Raw genomic sequence first — 24,312 nt, 5'->3', positions numbered from 1 at the left:
TTCTTCCAGCCCAGCATTTCTCATGAGGTACTCTGCATATGAATTAAATAAGCAGGGTGACAATATGCAGCCTTGACGTACTCCTTTTCCTATTTGAAACCAGTCTGTTGTTCCATGTCCGTTTCTAACTGTTGCTTCCTGACTTGCATATAGGTTTCTCAAGAGGCAGGTCAGGTGGTCTGGTATTCCCATCTCTTTCAGAATTTTCCACAGTTTCTTGTGATCCACACAGTCAAAGGCTTTGGCATAGTCAATAAAGCAGAAATAGATGTTTTTCTGGAACTCTCTTGCTTTTTTGATGATCCAGAAGATGTTGGCAATTTGATCTCTGGTTCCTCTGCCTTTTCTAAAACCAGCTTGAACATCTGGAAGTTCACGGTTCACATATTGCTGAAGCCTGGCTCGGAGAATTTTGAGCATTACTTTACTAGTGTGTGAGATGAGTGCAATTGTGCGGTAGTTTGAGCATTCTTTGGCATTGCCTTTCTTAGGATTGGAATAAAAACTGACCTTTTCTAGTCCTGTGGCCACTGCTGAGTTTTCCAAATTTGCTGGCATATTGAGTGCAGCCCTTTCAAATCTTTCAGGATTTGAAATAGCTCAACTGGAATTCCATCACCTCCACTAGCTTTGTTCGTAGTGATGCTTTCTAAGGCCCACTTGACTTCCCATTCCAGGATGTCTGGCTCTAGGTGAGTGATCACATTATTGTGATTATTTGGGTCGTGAAGATCTTTTTTCTACAGTTCTTCTGTGTATTCTTGCCACCTTTTCTTAATATCTTCTGCTTCTGTTAGGTCCATACCATTTTTGTCCTTTATCAAGCCCATCTTTGCATGAAATGTTCCCTTGGAATCTCTAATTTTCTTGAAGAGATCTCTAGTTGTTCCCATTCTATTGTTTTCCTATTTCTTTGCGTTGATCACTGAGGAAGGCTTTCTTATCTCTCTTTCTAGTCTTTGGAACTCTGCATTCAGATGCTTATATCTTTCCTTTTCTCCTTTGCTTTTGGCTTGTGTTCTTTTCACAGCTATTTGTAAGGCCTCCTCAGACAGCCATTTTGCTTTTTTGCATTTCTTTTTCTTGGGGATGGTCTTGATCCCTGTCTCCTGTACAGTGTCACGAACCCCCGTCCATAGTTCATCAGGCACTCTGTCTGTCAGATCTAGTCCTTTAAATCTATTTCTCACTTCCACCGATAATCATAAGGGTTAGGGTGTGGGTGAGGGTGAGGGTGGGGGCTAGGGTTAGGTCATACCTGAATGGTCTAGTGGTTTTCCCTACTTTCTTCAATTTAAGTCTGAATTTGGCAATAAGGAGTTCATGATCTGAGCCACAGTCAGCTCCCAGTCTTGTTTTTGCTGACTGTATAGAGCTTCTCCATCTTTGGCTGCAAAGAATATAATCAATCTGATTTCAGTGTTGGCCATCTGGTGATGTCCCTGTGTAGAATCTTCTCTTGTATTATTGGAAGAGGGTGTTTGCTGTGACCAGTGCATTCTCTTGGCAAAACTCTATTAGCCTTTGCCCTGCTTCATTCCATACTCCAAGGCCAAATTTGCCTGATACTCCAGGTGTTTCTTGACTTCCTACTTTTGCATTCCAGTCCCCTATAATGAAAAGGACATCTTTTTTGGGTGTTAGTTCTAAAAGGTCTTACAGGTCTTCATAGAACCGTTCAACTTCAGCTTCTTCAGTGTTACTGGTCGGGGCATAGACTTGGATTCCCATGATATTGAATGGTTTGCCTTGGAAACGAACAGAGATCATTCTGTCATTTTTGAGATTGCATCCAAGTACTGCATTTTGGACTCTTGTTGACCATGATGGCCACTCCATTTCTTCTAAGGGATTCTTGCCCTCAGTAATAGATGTAATGGTCATCTGAGTTAAATTCACCTATTCCAGTCCATTTTAGTTTGCCGATTCCTAGAATGTCGACATTCACTCTTGCCATCTCCTGTTTGACCACTTCCAATTTGCCTTGATTCATGGACCTGACATTCTAGGTTCCTATGCAATATTGCTCTTTACAGCATCGGACCTTGCTTCTATGACCAGTCACATCCACAACTGGGTGTTGTTCTTGCTTTGGCTCCACCCCTTCATTCTTTCTGGAGTTATTTCTCCACTGGTCTCCAGTAGCATATTGGGCACCTACCGACCTGGGGAATTCAACTTTCAGTGTCCTATCTTTTTGCCTTTTCATACTGTTCATGGGGTTCTTAAGGCAAGAATACTGAAGTGGTTTGCCATTCCCTTCTCCAGTCGACCACATTCTATCAGACCTCTCCACCATGACCCGCCCGTCTTGGGTGGCCCCACATGACATGGCTTAGTTTCATTGAGTTAGACAAGGCTGTGGTCCATGTGATCAGATTGACTAGTTGTCTGTGATTGTGGTTTCTGTCTGTCTGCCCTCTGATGCCCTCTCTCAGCGCCTACCGTCTTAGTGGGGTTTTCTTACCTTGGACGAGGGGTATCTCATCATGGCTGCCGCTCCCGGCCTTGGACGGGGAGTGTATCCTCTCTGCTGCTCCTGACCTTGGACGCGGGGTATCTCTGCTCCGCTGCTCCTGCACCGCACAGCTGCCGTAGAATGTCATCCATAGAATGGGGCTAATAATATTTAGTACGTCGTACAGTTGCTGTGATGTTAAGTGAGTTACTGTGTGGAAAGCCTGTAAAACAAGGAAGGAAGCATTGTTGTTGTTGCCAGAGCCCCTGCTCTGGGCTCACCACTAAGGACAGCTTCTCCCTGGGCCGCCCCGTCAGGTGGATGCCAGCGTCTCGGAAGCTGAGACTGGAGGCCCGGTTAGTAAGTGCCAAGGCGGCATCAGCAGTCCAGGCTGAGGAGGGCCTGCACCTGGGTGCCTACCTCCTCGAGGCCCAGCTGAAGACCTCCCCAGGACTGAGGCTCTGCTGACCTGCTGTGTGTGCTGGTTTACTGAGGTACAAGGTGCGTGAAATGAAAATCCAGTGAGCTTTCACAGACGGAAGCTGTCGTTTAAGTGCCGTGACAAGCGTGGTTTGGGACAGTCCCAGCCCTTCAGGAAGTTCTGCGCGTCCCTTCCTTCCTGGTCCTGGAGGCCCGGGCCGTGTCTCTCTGACACAGCGGTAGTGGCCACGTGGCGAGCCGGGTATGGCCCGCAGGTGCGGGTGGCCATTCCACTCGGGTGGCAGGCGGGTGGCCAGGCCGGAGCATCGGTCAGAGCTGCGCCTGCGCCGGGCCTTGGGCTCATCATCAGTCGACCAGGCCTCTCACCACACTGCAGTCAGTGCACGGCCGGGCTCCAGGTGCCCGGGAGGGCGGTGAGGCAGGCCAGGCCCTCTGGTCTGGTACAGCTGGAGGCGGTCCAACGGTCCCTCTGAGCGGGGACCTCTGCAGCGAGGAGGTCACAGGCCGCACCCGTGACCCACAGGGACCGTCTGCACGGCCTCCTGTCTCCCTCACCTGGCGCCCCTTTCTCCTCCTTCATCACTTCTCATGGGGGCGAACCCGCTCTGAGAGGACTGAGGCTGAGCTCCCAGGCTTGAGGACGAGGACCCAGCCTGCTGTCTCCTTTGCCTCCGTGTGAGTCAGGGTGTTGGCTTCTCCCTGCTCTGCCCTCAATGTCTCCTCTCGTGCACCAGGAGTCGCCTGGGCTTGAAGCTGGTGTGTTACCCTCAGCAGCAAGGGCAGGTCGGACCCGAAAGGGGCAGTGTGCCCCCGAGACCTTTTTCAGGCAGCGAGGAGTGCGGTGCTTGTCTGCATAGCCCCCCTGAGTGGGGCCCTGCCCCGGGCTCCATCACAGCTGGGTGCCCCCACCCAGGGAGGGGCAGAGCAGGCCTGGCAGAGGGCGGGTGTGGGGAGCTTGGGTGTTGCTGGGGAAGGTTGCACGTGCAGGTGTGTGTGGGTGTGTGCAGGCGTGTGTGCCCGCGTGCAAGCGTGTGCACGCATGTGCGGCTGCGTGCGGATGTGTGTGCTTGTGTGTGCGGGTGCGTGCAGGTGCGTGCAGGTCTCCACAGCTCAGCCCCCTGGTGCAGGCCTCTGGGCAGGAGACCCACAGCCCGACCCGGTCTCCGCACTCCCCTCTGGCCGAGAATCCCCTTCCTGCTCATCGCTCTCAGCACCCACCCCAGCCCCCAGGGGAGTCTGGGCAGTGAGACAGCTGAGTCAGGAGGTAGGGAGTTTGCGGTGACCGCACCATCCCCGAGCTCCTGGCTATAGCCCCTGCTGGCCCCCTTCCCGAGGGACACGGCCTGCTTAGGTCTGGGGCAAGCTGCAGGTGGGCATGGTGGAGACGCCCTGGATGCACTGAGCTCCCGCCCCCAGGGGCAGAGGAGGCATGAGGTGAGGGTGCTGCCCGCCTTGCGGGCAAAACCACCACCAGGCCTGGAGTGGGTCTGCAGAGCTTCTGACTCAGCCCCTTGGCTGGTGATGAAATCGATGAAACAGTGGGTAAGGGCTTCCCTGGAACACACAGCAGGTGTGCTGACCACTGGGCTCTGCAGACCACATCTCGTTCGCTTGACCCTTTAGTGGCACTGAAGGGTCAACAGTGAGTGAGTGGGCATCAGGAGCTGAATGACGGAGGCCTTCCTGGAGGAGGCGGTGCTACACTCCTGCTCTGAGGGCTGAGTCCGGAAGAGCGGCAGGACGAGGCAGGTGGTTGTGTCCCAAGGACGCGAGGTGGGTTTGAGCCAGGCCTTGTGGGCCAGACGGAGGCTCCCTGCAGACGGGGCAGCAGCCTCGGGGCTGTTCCTCCATCAGAGCCACACCTGCAGCCCCAGGGTGCATCCCGGGGTGACTGGGCCCTGCTGGTCTGTCATTCCTGGAGGCGGCCCTTCTCAGCTTGGGGCCACACCCCTCAGTCACCCCCTCCTTCCCATCACCAGGGTTCTCGGTGCACGGACACCTCAGCGAATGCATCTCCAAACCCAAACCGTCCCTCGGAAAGTGGAAATTTGGGTCTCCAGGGCTGAGTAGGGGCTGCAGCCGAAGTAGAGGGGCGGGGTCGCTGAGCCTGGCATGGGGTCTCCTCCCCCATCAGACTGGGGCTCCCACGGGCGCACAGGCTCCCCCACTCCAGCCCTGCCCCTCCTGCCTCTGCTCCCGCCCAGCGGGGCCGGTGGAGGCACACGGGATGGACAGGAGCTATGAGCAGGTGTCCAGACTGACTCTTGGCCCCGGGGGTCAGTGTAGGGAACCACCCCCAGAGCAGGTGGGCGAAGAGACCAAGTGCACAGGTGGCGGGGAAGCCGCAGCTGAGAGCCCGGGAGCCTGGTCTGCCTGCGAGACAGGACCACACCTCCGGCCCCAGCAGCGGCTCTAAAGGCCCTTCCCGGCAGCCACCCTGGCCCCGTGCTGAGGAGGTGTTGTGTCGGCCGGTCTGCCCTGTGCCTCAGGGGCCCTGTTTGCAAGGTTGGGGCTCTCAGGATGACCAGGAGAAGGGGAAGGAGGCGGCTGCTGGAGCGGAGGGACGTGAGCACACTCAGGCTGCACGGGGTCTGGCAGGAGGTGGGAGGGGCCCCCAGAGCCAGCTGTGAAGAGGTCTGTGGTCAGACTCACTGAGGATGGCCCGCCTGCCCTCAGAGGATGGCTGGGGCTCTGGGTTCCCACAGGGAGGGGACTGGGTGGGAGGCTGGGAACCAGATCGTGTCTGTGACGCCCCGGTGGCAGGAGAGGTGGGAGGATGGGGCGGTGGTGGGCGAGGCAGCCACACAGGGCCCCCCACCCCAACAGGACACGGTGCCCACCTGGGCTGCAGCCCGGGAGCTGTCCAGCACGGAGCCTGCTGAAAGCAGCAGCGCCTGGCCCGCAGGGGCCTCAGGGGGGTCGGGCTCTTCCCGGGGCCCCTGCCCCGTCCCTGCCCCCGAGGTTGAGGCGAGCACAGGGGGCAGGCCTGGGATGGCGGGTCTCTGCTCCTTCTCCGGGAGACTGCCTGGGTCGGGGAGGGAGCACCGTGTGTGCAGTCAGCACGGCAAAGGGTGAGGTCTCTGCTCTGCTCCCCCCAGGGAGGCCCCGGGAGAGGGCGGCCCCCACGCCCCAGGCTCACCGTGAGGCCAGCCAGGAGTGGCTCTGGGCCCACCACACAGCTGGGGACCCGGGTTGCTTCTGCTGTGAAGGAGGGTGACGGTGTCTGCTTCCCAGGTTGTGTGAGGCCAAGCTGGGCTCGTGTAAGTGCTGTGCTGGGAGCCGGGGGCGGGGCCTTGCTCTTCCTCCTCCCAACGGTAGGCCTAGTCCAGTGGCCCACACCCCCCAGGGCTGGGCTGGTGCTGAGGGTCCTTTCCCATCATTCTGAGGCTGCAGGTGGGATTGAAGGCCGTGCCCCCTGGGGAAGGGGTCTGTGATAAGAGGAAGGGTGCGGAAGGGATGATGAGGAGGCAGTGCGAACCCCCACAGCCTGCCTGCTGCCCAGACCCCCGGGGTTGGCCCCACAACCCACCTTCCCCCTTCCAACACACACACCCAGTCTTTAGCCTGGAGCTTCTGGGTGAGCCTCCATGCAGACCACAGCCTCTCATACAACCACCAACGTGCCCCAGGGGCCTCCAGTTGAGCCCAAGGGGACAATACTGAGACCCCTTCCCGCAGGGCCCTCCCCTCCCTGTAGCTTGGGAGGTTGTGCCCGCGCCCCACCTGCTGCCAGCGCTGTGGGGATGCTTCCCGGCCTGCATCCTCCACAGCTGCCTCTCATTTCCTGCCTCCCGTGGCACCCCCGGCCTGGGGCGGGGAGGCATCTCCCCTGACCCAGCTTCCTGGGCCCGGGAGACCGCCGCCGCGTGGTCTGGACAAGGAGCAGGGCCCAGCCCGCCGGGCCCTGGGCATCTCTGTTCCACCAGCACCGGGCGCTGGAGCGCAGAGCAGGGCAGGGCCGCCTTCTCCAGGAGCCACGGGCACTGAGAGCCAGCAGTGGGGTGCTGCCGGGGCCCCCGGGGGCTCCTGGATGGTTCGACGCCCGGGACAAACAAGAGGGTGTGGAGAGGCCAGCTGGAGGAAGACAGGACGCTGTGCGGCGGGGACAGGCCGGAGGCGTGGCCAGCAGGCAGCGGGAGTGAGTTGGGGCTCTTGTGGGCCCCGGGGGCTTGGTTTAATTGCACGAAGGGGTCGCAGTCAGATTGGGTTCAGCCAGGCCCTCTGCCCTCAGTGAGGACATGCTGAGTGGGCAGCAGTGGGGCAGGGGACCAGGCCTCCATCCTTCTGATAAACAAGTGGCCAGAACTGGGGCCCTGGCACAGGGTGCGGGACCAGGAAAAGCCCGCAGGAACTACGGAGCTGACTGGACGTCCTTGGCCTGGAATCGGGGGCCTGACTGCAGCTCTGTGACCCGGGACCCAAACTCCAAGTTCGCTGAGTGTTGGGGTGGCAGAAGCAAAGGCCACGGGTGAGGGCGGGCACCTGCCGTCAGGAGGCTGGCTCCGTGCGCTCCCCCGGCTCGGTGACGGGAAGGCGGGAGGTGCGGTGTCTCTCTGGGGCTCATCCTGCGGCCGGCAGAGCCCCTGGAGGTAGTCATGCCTGTGGTGTCCCTGGGACTGGTGGCCGTCGTCATGTGGGGCGTCAGAAGCAGGCGGGCTCTGCCCCTGAGAAGACCGTCTGCGCCCGCTCTTGGCATCGGGGCTTTGGTGGCCCCCTCAACCACAAGGAGAGTGCGAGGCTCTCTGCGCCAGCCGGCAGCCTCCTGCCTGCCCTGGGGCCTCCAGGAGCGTGCTCCCTGGGTGGGGGCTTCTGGGAAGACAATGTCACAGTGCTCTTGGGTCCCACGTGCAGGACCCCTTGAAAGTCGCCTCATCTTCACGTGCAGCCCAGTCCCTCTGGCCGGAAGGGGGCTCCTTTCCCAAGGCCGTGTTCAGTGGGAACGGAGAGCAGAGGATGTGTATGCAGAGTCCGTAAGCCAGCCCGCCTCAGCCTGCACGTTGCGACAAGGGGCACAGAGCACAAAGTGAGCTTCTAGGCTTCTCTCCCCAAACCCGCGTCTCTCAGAACGCGGTGCCCTCCCGTGAGCTGGGGCCTCGGGCAGGCTCCCTGGCTGTGACCGCTATTCAGGGCCACTTGTGTGACTGCTCAGCAAGAGACCGGGCTGAGGGCAGAGGGAGGATGGGCGTGTGCTGTAAACAGGGAGAGAGCTTTAGTGCATTTTCAGCATCACAGTCATCGCCAGGGAGACCCTGAGAGGGAAAACGTTAACACTCTGTTTGGAAACAATTCTGCGGAGATGCAGGCCCCTCTCTGCTCCCTCTTGGTTCTGCCCATCGCCAAACCTTCTGTGCTCAGAGACAAGCTGAGTTCTGCTTCAGGCCAACCCTGGGCTCCAGACCAAGGGGGCGGCTCCAGCCAGGCTGTGTGCCCTGAGGGGGGAGCATCTGGTCATCTGTGACTGTGGTCCCCTCATCCTGTGGCTCTTGGGGACTGAGACCCCATGGTCACCTCTAAAAGTCTTAGCAATATGGAATGACCTCTGACTCCAAAGAGGAAAGCTCCAGGGGGGAGACCGCCCTTGCTCCTTTTTGTTATTATTACTGGATTTTAGCTGCTTGGCAGTGCTGCGTTAGTTCCTGCTGTACAGACCCCTCTCTGTCAGCACAGAGCGCTGAGCAGAGCTCCCGTGCTCACGGCAGGTCTCCGTGGTTACGTGTTTTCTGCTTCTGTGCGTGTGTACTCAGTCATGTCCGACTTTCTGTGACCCTGTGGACTGCAGCCCTCCAGGCTCCTCTGTGCCTGGAATTCTCCCAGCAAGAATGCTGGAGCAGGTTGCCATTTCCTTCCCCAGGGGATCTTCCTGACCCAGGGATCGAACCCACATCTCCTGCATCTCCTTCATTGGCAGGCGGATTCTTTACCGCTGTGCCACTGGGAAGCCTATCTATCTTACGCATAGTACCAGTCTTATATATATGTGTGTGTGTGTCAATCCCAGGCTCCCAGTTCATCCGTGCCACCCGCTCTTTCTCTGCTTGGTATCTAAATGTTTGTTCTCTGTGTCTGTGTCTCTGTTTCTGCTTTGCATATAGGTTCATCTGTACCATTTTTCTAGATCCCACATATATGCATTAATCTAAGATATTTTTCTCTTTCTGACTTACTTCACTCTATATGACAGTCTCTGCATCATCCATCCATGTCTCTGCAATGGCATCATTTCCTTCTTCTTCATGGCTGAGTAATAGTCCATTGTGTGTGTGTCCCGTCTCCTTTATCCACCCCTCCATCAGTGGACCCCCAGGCTGCTTCCCTGACCTGGCTGTTGTAAATACTGCACATCCCTTGCTCTTCCTGCGGCCCATGACCTGCTCAGAATTGAGTGACAGCAGCCCAGATGCCTTGGAGCACAGTGCAGACAGACCGGAGTTTGCAAAAGGAAATTTAAATTTTAAAAGCTAAGGGAAGCTAAGTGCAGTGGGGCGCCTGGAACACAGAAAAAGACGTGGGTGGAGAGACTGGTGAACTCTGAGAAGAGTCTGTACTTCACTGAGCAGTTACGAGCCGATGTCAAGTTTTTCCCTTTCACAAAGGTACCTGGTTATACAAGACTTCAGCACAAGGGCAGCTGGGCCAGAGGGCATGGAGACTTTGTCCTATCTCTGCAGCTTCTCAGTAAATCTGAAACTACTTCAAAATATGAACTATGTTTTATAAACGGTGGAGGGAGGGACCAAAAAAGTGGACAAAGATGAGTCAGGAAATTCAAGAATAGTGAGGCTCGCAGGTTTCGGAGTCGACCCCTGCTTCCTGGTTGGGGAGCAGAGAGCCCACCCGCGGCAGGGCCTCTGGAGCCACATTGTCCTGAGAAGACCACCCCCCAGCTCCCGTGGTCCTGACCTCAAGTCTGGCTCTGAAGCATCATTTCCCCCACCTCGCGGGAGGCCCAGCCCTCCCAGGGCCTCTGCAGAAGTGAGTCCTCAAGCCTGCTTCTTCCTTCCCTCTTGTTAGGCTCTCAGGCCCCCAGCACCCTCCGCGCTCCCTGTCCTCGACAGACTGAAGCCCCGGTGGTCATGGTCACCGACCCCACCCAGCCCCAGGGAGTGAAGCAGGGAAACACATTGTTGATAAAAAATCCTACATGGAGAGCCAAGACTTCAAACAGATCAACTTGAAGCTAAAGTGGGAAGGCCCACACCACTTCCCAACCACTCACAGCAGCTGCAGTGGGACCCCTGCCCTTTGGACGACAGAGTGCCACCCAGCTCGGGTACCAAGTGCCCCCCACCCCATCTGGGGCTCACGCCAGCCCTCCCCTCCCCGCCGAGGGAAGGGTCTCTGAGGGCCACTCCCCGGATCTCTTCTTGCCTCGGTGACCCCTCTTCTCCGTGTTTCCTCTCCGCGCAGGAGAAAAACGACGGGACACTGTCAGACCCAAGGCTGCTCTGTGCTCTCCGTGCCGCAGTTAACCCTTTTCTGAATTATCTTTTGTTGCCATGAAATGGCTTAGAAGCCTCAGGCGTGGGCCCGTGGCCAGGTCTCCCGAGCCCAGGCACTGCCCTCTGGCCCGGCCCCCACTGAGGGGGCAAGCCTGGCCCAGGCCCAGCGGAGGTGGGACCCTCAGAGCGGGCGTCGTTAGAAGTCAGGCTGGAAAGCACGGAGGGCTTCAGAGTGCGGGGGCTGGCGAGCTGCAGCCAGAGAGGCGCTGAATGAAGCAGCATCTGCCTGAGACGCCGTCTGCCCACCTCTGGTCAGTTCGACCTGCGGCTGGTGAGCCGGTCTGTCCTCAGCTGTCACATTGCTCTCTGAGGACAGGAGGGGCCAGGAGGAGCAGATGGCAGCAGTGGGGTCAGGCTGGTCACCTGGAATCTCTAGAACTTTTAAGGCTCCACCGGCCCAGGTGACCCGCCCCCGAGTGCCTCTCCTGTACGTTGGGGTCGCCGCAGACCATCCTGAGAGTCCTGTCTGAGAGGGAGTCCTGTCTGAGAAGGAGCCCCACCTGGCCCTCCGCCTCGCAGTGCGCATGCAGGGGCAGCAGGGTCCGTGCTCCCCGGGCCGCCGCGGCCACCCCGGGGCCGGCAGAGGACGCCGGTCATCGCTCGGAAACTCGCTGATTGCTTTGTCTGCCGAGTGCCTGCACTCGCCCGCTCTCACCGCTCCGGGGCCACGTGTGACCCAGGTGCTGGGGAGGGTGCCCAGCACCCTTGAGCCGTCCTTCCTGGAAGGACGACTGAAACTCTGCAGCCGTGGTCTCCACCCCTGAGGACAGAGCTGGGCGTGGAGTCAGGAGTGCTGCCCTGGCTTTTAGGGCGTCTGGGGCACCCACTGGGCACTCAGGACGGGCACAGCGTCTCATGAACCTGCTGGGATCTGTCCTCCTGATGGCGCCCTGAGGAACAGACTGTTTCAGGCGTGGACAGCTGGCCCCTAGAGAGGCTGGCACTCAGACAGTAGGCCTGTGAGTCTGGATGGGAGTGAGCTAGGCTGTCTCCTCTCCATGTCTCACGCTTTCAGTTCTGGTCATGATGCTAGTGATTAAGATAACAAGGAGCAGTTGGTCACAAAAGGCCCCTGCAGAAGCCACGTGTGAGACCACTGCCCACGCGCCCACTCCCGCTGGTCAGCGCTCATCAAGCTGGCCCTGGAGGTCAGGCTGCTGTTCCCGTTTCACAGATGAGGAAACTGAAGCTCAGCAGAGGAATGGGTGGGGTTGAGCTTCACATCCAAGTTTTCGACCGCAAGCCCTGCCCTTTCCGCTGCACCACAGAGCCTTCCTGCGGCATTTCCCCGCTCTGATACTTAGGACCTTCTCTTTGTTGAAATCCCCATCCATCCTGCTGCAGTGTAAATACAGCTATGAAAATACATTACTGTGTGTTTGTTTTGTCTTGCTTTTACTGAGGGCATCAGAGCAAGCACACAGCATGGCCCAGCCCCGGAATGTTCCATGTTCGCTCTTCCTCGCCACCTGGTCCTTCGTCTGCTCCCCTCCCTGTGCCTGGTGCTCCCCCAGCGTGTTTCTCAACGTCCCCACCTTCCCTCAGCATCCTTGCTGCTCCTTCAGACCTCAGCAGCCAATCCTGTACCTCCAGCATCTCGTTGCCAAGTAACAAGCTTCCTACATTGCGTTAGAATCTCCATGACAACAAGTATTGCCAAGAGAGAGAGAACAAGAAGTTAGGTGGTGGTTGGAGGAGGTGGTGAGACCTTGTGTTCTGGGACATCCATGCAGTGGTCACTTGCTTGCTCTCAGGGTCCCCAGAGAGGTCACAAACAGCCTGGACCAGAACCTAGGAGACAACAAGTCACGAGGCCGATGTCAGCATGTGCGGCTGGAGGGTCTTCTCGGGGACGTTCCCTCAGGTCCCAGGAGGAGAGTCACAGGCATTCGTTTACGTGGGGTGGGCGGGGCCCGTGAGCACCTTTCTGTGGGCATTGCAGAAGGCAGCGGGTGATGGAGGGTTTTCCAGTCACTGCTCGAGGGAAAGAGCGGTGTGGGGAGGAAGTTAGGAAGCCTGGGCCCTCGGCCTGGAGCTCGCTCTGGCTTCTCCACCTGCCCATCCAAGGGCCTGACAGGCGGTTACCATGGGGCTCAGATCGAAAACCACCCGGATGAGAAGTTGGAGGGCAATCTCAGAAACGGGAGGGACTGAAAAGAAAGGGGGGGCCTGGGCCGGACAGGGCACCAAGGAGCAGCGGACCAGACCTCGGGGAGAGCAGGCCTGCCCGGCCTGCCCTGCCGCCTGCGGGCCGCCCTCAGCGCTCTCCCCACCCCCGCCCCCAGTGCACCAGACGGGCCCAGTCGCTGGTACTCCCCAAGGGAGGAATGCCCCTCCCAGCCTCAGACCCAAACCCCCGAGGCCCAGCAGTGTTCAGGGGGCAGGCAGAGCAGACTGCCCGCACGGTCTGCCCCCACGTTTTTGCCTCCAGCTCTGCCCCTCTGCTTGGCCTCACTACCTGAACGTGGTTGAAGCTCCGGGCCCCCCAGAGACTGCACCCACCCCCCCCACCACGGTTGCACCAGGATCTGGGGGAAGGGTGCTGAGAGTCAGACTGGGGAGACAGGCTGGATGTGGCTTTCAGAACAGCATCTGCAGCGTGTGACTGAGTTCTCCTGCGACCCCACCTTGGACCTGGTAATCCCCTTTCCAGAAGTGCAGCCAGAAGCTGTCATCCGAGGCCCCAGCAGAGCTGGCCTGGGTGTTCATCACAGTCTTACACAAAATGGTAGGAAACTGGAAACCTCCAAAGGGTTAGTGACAGTGGGTGATGAGCCAGTTTTGTCTAATGCAGTCACAGAAGTTTATCAGTGATTCACAACAATGTTTCTGAAAATGTCTGAAGGTTTTTAAATGGAAAGTAAAAATGCTTACTACATAGTAAGTGAAAAGATGTAAAATGTATGTATAGTATCATCACAATTTTACGATGTCTATGGGTATAAGCGTGAATTGTAAGGAGCCTGGAAGAAATCAAGACGTGTAAGAAGGTCAGTGTCTGCTGGTAAGGCACACACAGACAGGAATGGGCAGGGAAGCCTGGTGTGCTGCAGTCCACGGGGCTGCAAAGACTCGGACAGGACTGAGCCACTGAACAACAGCAGAAGGCCTGTAGGGGATAGACATTTTCCTCTTTGTATTTTTGTAGGTTTTTCCAAGTTTTTTCTAATGAGCATGTTACTTTTGTTATAAGAACTAACCTTTTAAAAGCACTCCCCTCGGGCTACCACATGAAGTGTTTTTCACTCTGCTTTAGACAGAATGCTTATGTCCCCAAGTTCTTATGTTGAAATCCTAGCCTCAAGTGATGGTGGGAAGAGCTGGAGTCCTTGGTATGTGGTTAGGTCATGAATGGGATCAGTGTCCCCGGAAAGAGACCCTCAAGAGCCCCCTCACCCCACCCTCCATAAGAGGACATAGTGAGAAGATGCCGTCCATGAGCTGGAAACAAAGGCCCCACCAGATGCCGGATCTGCTGGCTCCTTGACCTTGAACTTCCAGCCTCCAGAACCACGAGGAATAAGCCCCACCCACCCCACCACCCAACCCCCACCACCACCCCACCCCCATCTATGATATGCCATGAAAGCTGCCAGAATGTGCTAAGACACGCATTATCTCATTTCATTTTTATAGCAGCTCAGTGATGTTGGTCCCCACCCCTCACCCCCCCGCCCCCGCCATTTTTCAGATGAAACAACCAAAGTTTGGAGAGCTTAAGTGACTTTCCCAAAGCCACACAGTTTATAAATAGCAGAACCAGACCCTGAACAACACTCCAAAACAGTTATCACAAGTTCAAGCTGTTGCCCAGGGTGAGTGATCTGTGATCTGTGTGGCTGTGGGTTTCTGATCTGAGAGTGCGAAAGCGCACCCTCCTGCTCTCCATCCGCGCCCTCGGCTGGCCTGGGAGCCTCTGCTCTGCTGGTTGGGCAGCCCTGGTCCAGCTCCTGAGCTAGCCGTCTTGGGGGGACCCTGCCTGGAGCCCCTGTGCCAGGAGGAGTGGACAGTGGTGGGGCCCTGAGCCTGGGCAGGGCGGTGGCGGCTTCTCCAGGGTCTGCCCCCAAGTAGTGAGACAGGAAGAGCGGGTCCCCCTGCTCCCACCAACGTGGGTCTCCTGCAAGCTCGCTGGCCAGCCTGCTGGGCCTGGTGGGCCCTGGGGCGCCGAGCTCTGGGAACCTCACGACTCTGGGGCCGACCTGTGAGACCGGGTTGGGGGGATTCATGGAGGAGGGGAACCTCTCCTGCAGCCCTGGCCCCTCCTCTGTGCGTGACTCCTGCACGGATGTGCTGCTGCTGGGAAGGGGATGGTCCCAACGTGGGGGCGTCATCAGCAGGAGTGACCGGAGCGTGGTCAGTATGGCCCAGAGGGAGCCTGGGACATGCTCTGCACAGGGTGGCTGGTGCCCCCCCGCCCCGACTACTCTGGAGGACAGCGGCCTGGAGCCTGACTCCCCACCCCCGACTTTGCCCCACCTCCCAGATGGCGCTGCTGAGGCCTGTGCATGAACAGCACTGGAGTCCAGGCACAGGACTAATCCTGGGCCGCCACCAACACCCCACACCTGCCTTCGCCGTCCCCTCGAGGTCTCTGCTTGGGTAACGGCCCGAGGCCTCGTGCCTTGGCAGGAGGCCTGACGGCACCTCGCAGGGGGGTCTCCCTGGCGGGTTTGTGTCCTGCCCCTCCAAAGGCCTCGGTGTCGCTGGTGTTCACACCAGTACCAGCCCACACTGCGGGTGCAGGGTCTCCAGTGGTGGGCTTTCAGAGAGGCCCGGAGTCCCCCAGACCCCGCCTGCCCCAGCCTGGTGGCCCTGGACCTCGGGGCCTGGAGCAGTAAGTGGGCGTGTTGGGTGACGTTGCCTGCATCCGTCTGACTGGACAGGCAGCCCTGGGCCTGGGGCTGAGAGCAGAGTGGGAGGGGGAGGTTGGCCGACCGTGGTGGGCCGGCTCGTGGCTGGGGCGGGCGTGGGACCGTGCGGCTCCAGTTCCCAGGGGCCTTGGGCGTGCCTCCCCCAGGCTCCTCTCACATCTGCTGTGCATCCCCTCTGGAAGCCAGGCCTCTGGCAACCAACCAACACAGAGGGCGTGACGCAGGAGGGAGGAGGGATAGGGTGAAGCAGGTCGGTCGTGGGCCCCTCCCAGGGCCTGGCACCTGCAGCCTCATGACTCAGGCTCCCGGCGCTCATCTGCAGGGCTGCCGCTGCTGGGAGCCTCCCTATGGGGTCTTGGTGCGGGGCTGCGAGTGCTGGGGCTGTCCGTGGGCCCCCGCTGGCTCAGCACCTCCGCCCCCCGGATTGGTGGGGCAGTTTTCAGTCATGGATTTTCACTGGCACAAAGTCATTTCTTTTGGCTGATTGGTTGAAAAGGAGCCGAGGGTCCTGGCAGTAGAGCCGTCTGTGGGGACCGGGTCAGTGGGACGCGCCACCCCCGACACACACACCCTCAGCTGTGGCTCGGGGCGGCTGTGCTCAGGGGCCTCTCTCTCAGAGGCCAGGGAAACAGCCCCCCAGTGGGAACCACATGTCCTCTGAGCGGGGCACAGCCTTCTCCGCTGGGGCCAGACTCAGTTGACTGTTCCGTCTGGTTTGCTGGAGCCCAAAGCCGGGTATGGAGGCCAAGGGGGTGGGGGTGGCCCGAGATCCTGTCCTGCAGTCTGCCCACAGCTCGGGTCTCCGGTCACCTCTGTCCTGACAGGCTGACAGAGTTTAGAGGCTGGCCAGGAAAGGGAAACGTTTAGTAAACCGTTATCGCAGGCCTGTCCTCAGCCCTGGGAACCCCCTGCCCAGTCTCGAGTCCCTCGAGGAGAGTATGGGGCGTGATTGGGGGCACCAGGCCCTGCTGTCTCCCCGCTGTGTCTTGGCACAAGCCACGTGACGCTGGGCCTGCCTGTGCGGGACTGAAGCTCAGACGCTGAGGTCTGAGCCGTGGCTGCGGTGCTCAGAGGTCCGGGGCCCTGCGCAGGGGTGGTCAGCCCGTTGCCTCTGCTGGTCAGGGTGTGGCTCAGCCCTGTGCCTGTGGCCAAGTTCAGCAGCTCAGGCCACATCTGTGATCATCCCCAGGATACATTTCTGCGTCTGGGGCCATTCCCATGGCCATGTGCCAGGGCTCTGCCCTCATACCACGACTAGAAATCACAATTTTCCAGGAGATAGTAACCTTGATAGTAGCCGATGTTAACTGACTTAATTGCGTCTCTTCGATTCTCATGAAGCCCTTGGTTTTTGCTGTGTTCCGGCTAACCGTATGCCTTCACGAACGTCTTGTTCGAGCTTTTGGCCGCTGCTTCCAGGGGGTGTTGCTCTTGATCCATGTGGTAGAGCCCCCTGGGCCTCACCGGGTGGCGAGTGTGCTTGCAGTATACTGGTGGCCTGAACCTGGGCAAGCGCTTTCCTGTCCCCCAGGGACTTTAATTCTGCGCGCTCCAACCTCTCAGCGTCTTCCTTCAGGATCCCTGCCTTCGGTGCAATGCTATAAAGGCTTTTCCCACAACAGAGTTGCGGGAGCATCCATGCCTGGCTTCTGCTAATTGTTGCGTGATTCACTTTCCACACGGCGCCTTTCCTCTGAAGTTGACTGTGTGTCTTCGTAGCCGACTTCAAATTTCCTTTGAAATGAAAGTGATTAATTGATCTATTAGTTCATTCATAGCATGCTGGGGAGGATACGGGAGAGAGGGGGTGACTCACAGATCGAGGTCCAGGAGAGAAGGACAGGTGCTGGTGGCAGGGGCTGCCTAGAGGGCTCCGCCTTTATCTCAGGGTGGGACCCTCGTCTCTGAGGCCAGAGGAGTGGGCGGAGGAACGGTTGCCTGGGGCAGGAGGTGGGTAGGGAAAGGGCTAGAGAAGAAGGCTGTGGGCTGGGTGCCCATATCTCCAGGGATACGTGGGTGGGCACAGCAGGAAGGAGCCGGGAGAAGGGCAGTGATGCCAGGCAGGTGCAAGCCGGACGGCAGGAGCCTGGCCAGGACAGGTGCGGGCAGGCTGTGACTTGCAGGGGCTGCCTGCCGGCGGGCCAGTAAAATCTGGAGCTAACACCCCACGGCCGTGTCCAAGGGAAGGTGGGTGTCAGGCAGAGAGGCCACAGCAGGAGCCAGCGGGGAGCAGGGAGTTGGTTCCCCGGGGGCAGAGCATTCTGGATTCGAGAAGAGACTGAGGCGGGGAGTGCCTGCCCCATCTGTGGACAGGCGCCGGGACAAGCGTAAACCACCCAATCACACAGCACATCTCAGTGCATGGCACTTTCTCCTGAATTTGCAAGAGGCAGAGGGTCCTCCCTGAGCCGGGTGGGCAGCCAGGACACGACCGAGGGGCGCCGGTGCCCCCAGGACAGGGCCTAACGGTCTCCCGTCCTCTCTCCACAGCTCAGTAGCCCTGCCGCAGGCCCGCCGGCCATGGACAGGACAGCCAGCCTGAGCGCCGCGGGCCGCCCCCAGCACACCTCCGCCATCCCCGTGCCCCGCGCTGCCTCGCAGAGCAGGACCCAGACCCCAGTGGCATCACCCCAGCTGCGGCCGCGCCAGGCCGGCCTGGCCCTGAGCCCCCAGCGGGCAGTCTCCCCAAGACTGGGCAAGGCCAGCGGCCCTTCCAGGGGCTCGTCCCCTAAGGCCCCCTGGGGGAGAGGCTCCCCCAAGGCCACGGGGACACCGAGGGAGCTGTCTGAGGGGGTGGGAGCTCCCACTGGCTCCCCCTGGAGCAGCCCCCGCGCGGCCCCCAAGGTGGCCCTGGCCAGCCGGCCCAGGTCGAGAAGAGCTGGAGAGACACGGGGCACCCCAGGGCAGAAGAGGGGGGCCCAGGAGGGGACCGTGACCCGCCAGACCCGCGGCAGGAGCCCCTCCCGGGCCAGCTCCCATGGAGACACTCAGATACCAGGGACTCCTGAAGCTCAAAAGCCCTCCAACCACCCAGGGAAAGATCAGAGAGACGTTCCCGGCACAAGTTCCGGGGTGCCTAGGCCTTTGGAGCCTGAACTGCAGATGGCTTCGGGGCCTCCCTCCCCGTCCTGCAGCCCCGTGCAGAGCCCACGCCCGGCCCTGGGGGCCGTCAGCTTTGGCTCAGCCCACACGCATGGCCAGCCTGTCACGGCCACTGTGGCCCCTTTCCGGTACAGGTAAGCTGTGGGGGGCAGCGGGGGGATGGAGCCTGGACTCGGGGGCCCATGGAGGGGAGGGGCTGGTGGAGAGAACGGAAGGTGGAGGGGAGCGTGGGGGTGGGGTGGGACCCTAAGGGGGCGCCAAGACCCAACTCTGAGCACGCCACGAGACACAGGCCCGGAGAGGTGCCCGCAGCATGCTCACTTCTTCAAGGACAGGTGTCAGGGTGTTGCGCGGCTCATGCAGCCAGCTACAGCCTGACCCGACTCATCTGGGCCAGCCGCCGCTGAGCGAGGCCTTCCCTCCATGGTCGTGAAATCCCCGCGGACCCCCAGGAGCCCCCAGGCTGCCCGCTCTCTACGCTTCCCAAGCTGCCCGTGTGCATCCCCAGGGGGCCAGCTTTGATGTGGTTGGCACCTTCAGTGGGGGCCGAGCCACCCTTCACCCCAGCACAGCCAACAAGCCAAGCTGCCCGCTCTCTTCAGATGCTGCAAGTGGAGCTCAGAGACGTGCTTCCGTCTTCTGTCCTTCCTTAACAATAACATATACCTCTTGTCTGAAACGGCCACTATTAAATAAGCAGTGTTCTGATTACCAAGTCTGGCACGGTTTCGAGATGCTTGAATGCAAATGAAGTGCTTTCCCTGACTAAGCGGACTTCCTGGGGTTTTCCTCTGGGCTGATTCCAGGACGAGCTCCCCCCCAGTTTGGGTCGAGAAGCCCCCTGGATGCTGGGTCCCCCGGGTGGGAGCAGCTGGGGTGGAGGAGGAGAGTGCACGTTCATGTGAAGCCAGAAGTGTGGCTTGACCCCTGGAAGGTCTTGGGCGCCCCTGCTCCACGTAACAGACATGGGCCGGGACAGGGGTACGCCCCTCTCACCTCATACCCAGCCTTCTGCAGGGCGCTGCACTCAGTTACGGACTCCACGGTCTAGAAGGGCATTGGTGCAAGGAAAGCACACTGAGAGGAAGGCTGCCAGGGTGATAGGGACCCAAAGAGGCCCTGAAGGGTGTGCCGGCGAGGAAGCAGTCTGCCCTGGAGAAGGGTGGCGAGGCGAGCGAGGGCTGCTCTGAGGAACGTGCAGGCTTGTCGTGTGTGTGACGAATTAGACGCACCTGCTGCGGCTCCAAAGCGCTAAGTCTGTGTCACAGTGTCTACAAGTTAGCAAGAACTTTCCAGCAACCGAAGAGGCTCAGATTATCCACCAGCAAGTGTCCCATGGGGACCCCGCCCCTGGGGGCACCCCGGCGCGGCCCGCATGCCCCCCCGCCCCCGTGAGCTTCTGGACTTGATTCTCAAAGCGGTCAGGGCCCATCCTGGGACTGGTCCCTGCCCGTGAGCTGCTTCCCTGCGACTCTGGGGCCTGTGTCTCCTCCCAGACTGCCTTCGCACCGATCCATCTTTGGGGAAATGTGTCTCTGACTCCACGGTTCCAGATTTTACATGATCTACCCTTCAGGCCTCCTGGCAGATGTAGAATCTGACATTTGCCAAGGAGGCCAGCTCTTTTTCCTCTGAACATCTCCGTCAGAACTAAACGGACATTTTTCTCCGCTTAGGACACCATTGTGTCCTGACACCTCAGCAGGGATCTTCACGTCCCACCTCTCAGACCGTTTCAGGCCTGTGTTAGTGTTACAGGAGGGTCGTGGTTCAAAAGGCAGCCTGGGACCGAGGACGCCCCACGGGCTATGCGGAACCGCAGGCCCCTCCCAGACGTGTCTGCGCCCAGGGGTCACAGACACAGTTTCCACGGAGACCTCCCCGCACCCCACGGCCGGCCTCTGCACAGCTCCAGCCTGCCGGGTCTCAGAGGGCTCAGCTTCCCTGACCCCAGGCCCCTCCTGCTCCTCCAGGGAATGAAGCAGCGGTGTTTCTTCCTGCCTCCTTGGGAGATGTCCCTTCCTCACGGCCCGGGCAGCCACCCCAGACACGCAGGACAGACACGGCAGAGACGCCTCTGTCTGCTCTGCAAACTCTGGTCCTGCCCATCTGCTTCCTGCGTCCCTGTCCTCACCCTTCTCTGCTCCACAAAGAGCCCAGGCCTGAGGCTGAGGGTTAGGGTGAGGGTTTAGGAGGGTGCGATAGTGTCTCGAGGATCAGGCATGGGTTTTCTTTTCTCTGGTTCAACTTCCAACCAATGTCCCGCATAGACGGTGCCATCCATTCCAGCTGGGATCACGGGGGGATGCAGGGCCTGGCTGTGTGGGGTGGAGGAGGTGAAAGGGCGCCGCTCCTGAGGTCAGAGCCCTGAGGCTGCCCGCCCCCACTGCCTGGGGTGGGCGCCCTGCCCCGTGCACCCCCTCTCGCCCTTGCTCACAAGAACAGTGACAATCAGTGTAACAGCCAGGTACTCCTATTCACTGCCCTGGCCCCTGCCCGCTGGGTCGGGGTGCTCAGCTGTGTGTGTGTGTGTGGTGTATGTGTGTGGTGTATGTATGTGTGTGTGTAAGTGTGGTGTATGTGTTGTGTGTGGTGTGTATGTGTGTGGTGTGTGGTGTGTGTGTGGTGTTTGTGTGTGGCGTATGTATATGTGTGTGTGGTGTGTGTGTGGTGTGTGGTGTATGTGATGTGTGGTGTGTGTGGGGGGTGTATGTATGTGTGTGTGGGGGTGTGTGTGTGTGTGTGGTGTATGTGGTGTGTGTGATGTGTGGGGTGTGTGGTGTGTGTGTGTGTGTGTGTGTGGTGTGTCTGTAGTGTGTGGTGTGTGTGTGTGGTATATGTGTGGGGTGTATGTATGTGGTGTGTGTGGTGTGTGTATATGTGGTGTATGTGATGTGTGGTGTGTGTGATGTGTGGTGTGTGTGTGTGTGATGTGTGGTGTGTGGTGTATGTGATGTGTGGTGTGTGTGTGTGGGGTGTGTGATGTGTGGTGTGTGTGTGGGGTGTGTGATGTGTAGTGTGTGTGTGGTGTGTGTGTGTGGTGTGTGGGGTGTGGTGTGTGTGTGTGTGTGTGGTGTATGTGTGTGTGTGTGTAAGTGTGGTGTATGTGATGTGTGTGGTGTGTGTGTGTGTGTGGTGTGTGTATGTGTTGTGTGTGTGTGTGTATATGTGTGGTGTGTGGTGTGTGTGTGGTGTGTGTGTGGTGTATGTATATGTGTGTGTGTATGTGGTGTGTGTGTGTGGTGTGTGTGTGTGGTGTATGTATATGTGTGTGTGTATGTGGTGTGTGTGTGTGGTGTGTGGTGTATGTGATGTGTGGTGTGTGTGCGGGGTGTGTGATGTGTGGTGTGGTGTGTGTGTGTCTGTGGTGTGTCTGTGGTGTGTGGTGTGTGTGTGTGGTGTGTGTGGGGTGTATGTGGTGTGTGTGATGTGTGGTGTGTGTGTGTGTGACGTGTGGTGTATGTGATGTGTGGTGTGTGTGATGTGTGGTGTGTGTGATGTGTGTGTGATGTGTGGTATGTGGTGTGTGTGTGGTGTGTGGTGTATGTGATGTGTGGTGTGTGTGTGGTATATGTGTGGGGTGTATGTATGTGGTGTGTGTGGTGTGTGTATATGTGGTGTATGTGATGTGTGGTGTGTGTGATGTGTGTGTGGTGTGTGTATATGTGGTGTATATGTTGTGTGGTGTGTGTGTGGTGTGTGGTGTATGTGATGTGTGGTGTGTGTGTGTGGTGTGTGTGGTGTGTGTGTGTGGGGTGTATGTATGTATGTGTGTGGGTGTGTGTGGGTGTGGTGTGTGGTGTATGTGATGTGTGGTGTGTGTGTGTGGTGTGTGTGTGGTGTGTGGGGGGTGTATGTATGTATGTGTGTGGGTGTGTGTGGGTGTGATGTGTGGTGTATGTGATGTGTGTGTGTGTGATGTGTGTGTGTGTGGTGTGTGTGGGGGGGGTGGGGTGTGTATGTGTGGTGTGTGTGTGGTGTATGTGTGGGGGGTGTGTATGTGTGTGTATATGTGGTGTGTGTGATGTGTGGTGTGTGTGGTGTGTGTGTGTGTGTGTGTGTGGTATGTCTGTGGTGTGTGTGTGGTGTATGTGTGTGGGGTGTGTGTGTGTGTGGTTGTGTATATGTGGTGTGTGTGATGTGTGGTGTGTGTGATGTGTGTGTGATGTGTGGTGTGTGTGTGTGTGATGTGTGGTGTATGTGATGTGTGTGTGGGGGGGTGGGGTGTGTATGTGTGTGTGTGGGGTGTATGTGGTGTGTGTGATGTGTGGTGTGTGTGTGTGTGACGTGTGGTATATGTGATGTGTGGTGTGTGTGATGTGTGGTGTGTGGGGGGGGTGGGGTGTGTATGTGTGGTGTGTGTGGGTGTGTGTGGGTGGTGTGGTGTGTGTGTGATGTATGGTGTATGTGATGTGTGGTGTGTGTGGTGTGTGGTGTGTGTGATGTGTGGTGTGTGTGTGTGTATGTGTGGTGTATGTGATGTGTGTGTGTGTGTGGTGTGTGTGATGTGTGTGTGATGTGTGGTGTGTGTGTGTGTGATGTGTGGTGTATGTGATGTGTGTGGGGGGGTGGGGTGTGTATGTGTGGTGTGTGGTGTGTGTGGGGGGTATGTGTGGTGTGTGTGTGTGTATGTGTGGTGTGTGTGATGTGTGGTGTGTGTGTGTGTGATGTGTGGTGTATGTGATGTGTGGTGTGTGTGATGTGTGTGTGGTGTGTGTGTGTGTGATGTGTGTGTGTGTGGTGTGTGTGGGGGGTGGGGTGTGTATGTGTGGTGTGTGGTGTGTGTGTGGTGTATGTGTGGGGGATGTGTGTGTGTGTGTGTGTGTGTGGTGTGTGTATATGTGGTGTGTGTGATGTGTGGTGTGTGTGGTGTGTGTGTGTGTGTGTGTGGTATGTCTGTGGTGTGTGGTGTATGTGTGGGGTGTGTGTGTGTGTGTGGTTGTGTATATGTGGTGTGTGTGATGTGTGGTGTGTGTGATGTGTGTGTGATGTGTGGGGTGTGTGTGTGTGATGTGTGGTGTATGTGATGTGTGGTGTGTGTGGGGGGGTGGGGTGTGTATGTGTGGTGTGTGGTGTGTGTGTGGTGTATGTGTGTGTGGGGTGTGTGTGTGTGTGTGTGTGGTGTGTGTATATGTGGTGTGTGTGATGTGTGGTGTGTGTGGTGTGTGTGTGTGTGTGTGGTATGTCTGTGGTGTGTGGTGTATGTGTGGGGTGTGTGTGTGTGTGTGTGGTTGTGTATATGTGGTGTGTGTGATGTGTGTGGTGTGTCTGTGATGTGTGGTGTGTGTGTGTGTGATGTGTGGTGTATGTGATGTGTGTGGGGGGGGGGTGTGTATGTGTGGTGTGTGTGGGGGGTATGTGTGGTGTGTGTGGGTGTATGTGGGTGGTGTGGTGTGTGTGTGTATGTGTGGTGTGTGTGATGTGTGGTGTGTGTGTGTGTGATGTGTGGTGTATGTGATGTGTGGTGTGTGTGATGTGTGTGTGGTGTGTGTGTGTGTGTGATGTGTGTGTGTGTTGTGTGTGTGTGTGGGGTGGGGTGTGTATGTGTGGTGTGTGGTGTGTGTGTGGTGTATGTGTGGGGGATGTGTGTGTGTGTGTGTGTGGTGTGTGTATATGTGGTGTGTGTGATGTGTGGTGTGTGTGGTGTGTGTGTGTGTGTGTGTGGTATGTCTGTGGTGTGTGGTGTATGTGTGGGGTGTGTGTGTGTGTGTGGTTGTGTATATGTGGTGTGTGTGATGTGTGGTGTGTGTGATGTGTGTGTGATGTGTGGGGTGTGTGTGTGTGATGTGTGGTGTATGTGATGTGTGGTGTGTGTGGGGGGGTGTGTGTGTGTGGTGTGTGTGTGGTGTATGTGTGTGTGGGGTGTGTGTGTGTGTGTGTGTGTGGTGTGTATATGTGGTGTGTGTGATGTGTGGTGTGTGTGGTGTGTGTGTGTGTGTGT

General features: G+C 58.3%; 1 protein-coding gene across 3 annotated transcripts in view; it reads left to right on the top strand.

Annotated features, from left to right (window-relative positions):
- NAV1 (neuron navigator 1) overlaps nt 1-24,312 on the top strand; it is a 199,191-nt gene that overhangs the window by 36,553 nt on the left and 138,326 nt on the right. For 2 of the 3 annotated variants that reach the window (XM_061383769.1, XM_061383764.1), the window contains exons 1-2: nt 12,054-13,126; nt 17,760-18,505. In XM_061383769.1, coding sequence (XP_061239753.1) covers nt 13,124-13,126; nt 17,760-18,505 — 749 coding nt within the window. In that variant the 5' untranslated portion in view covers nt 12,054-13,123. Of the gene's footprint in view, nt 1-12,053; nt 13,127-17,759; nt 18,506-24,312 lie in introns of those variants that run through there. The other variant, XM_061383763.1, reaches the window with a different exon arrangement.

Source organism: Bos javanicus, chromosome 16 (genome assembly GCF_032452875.1).
Source record: "Bos javanicus breed banteng chromosome 16, ARS-OSU_banteng_1.0, whole genome shotgun sequence".
Lineage (NCBI taxonomy): Eukaryota > Metazoa > Chordata > Mammalia > Artiodactyla > Bovidae > Bos > Bos javanicus.
The sequence above is the reverse complement of the archived record's forward strand: the minus strand, read 5'-3'. Positions and strand labels throughout refer to the sequence as shown.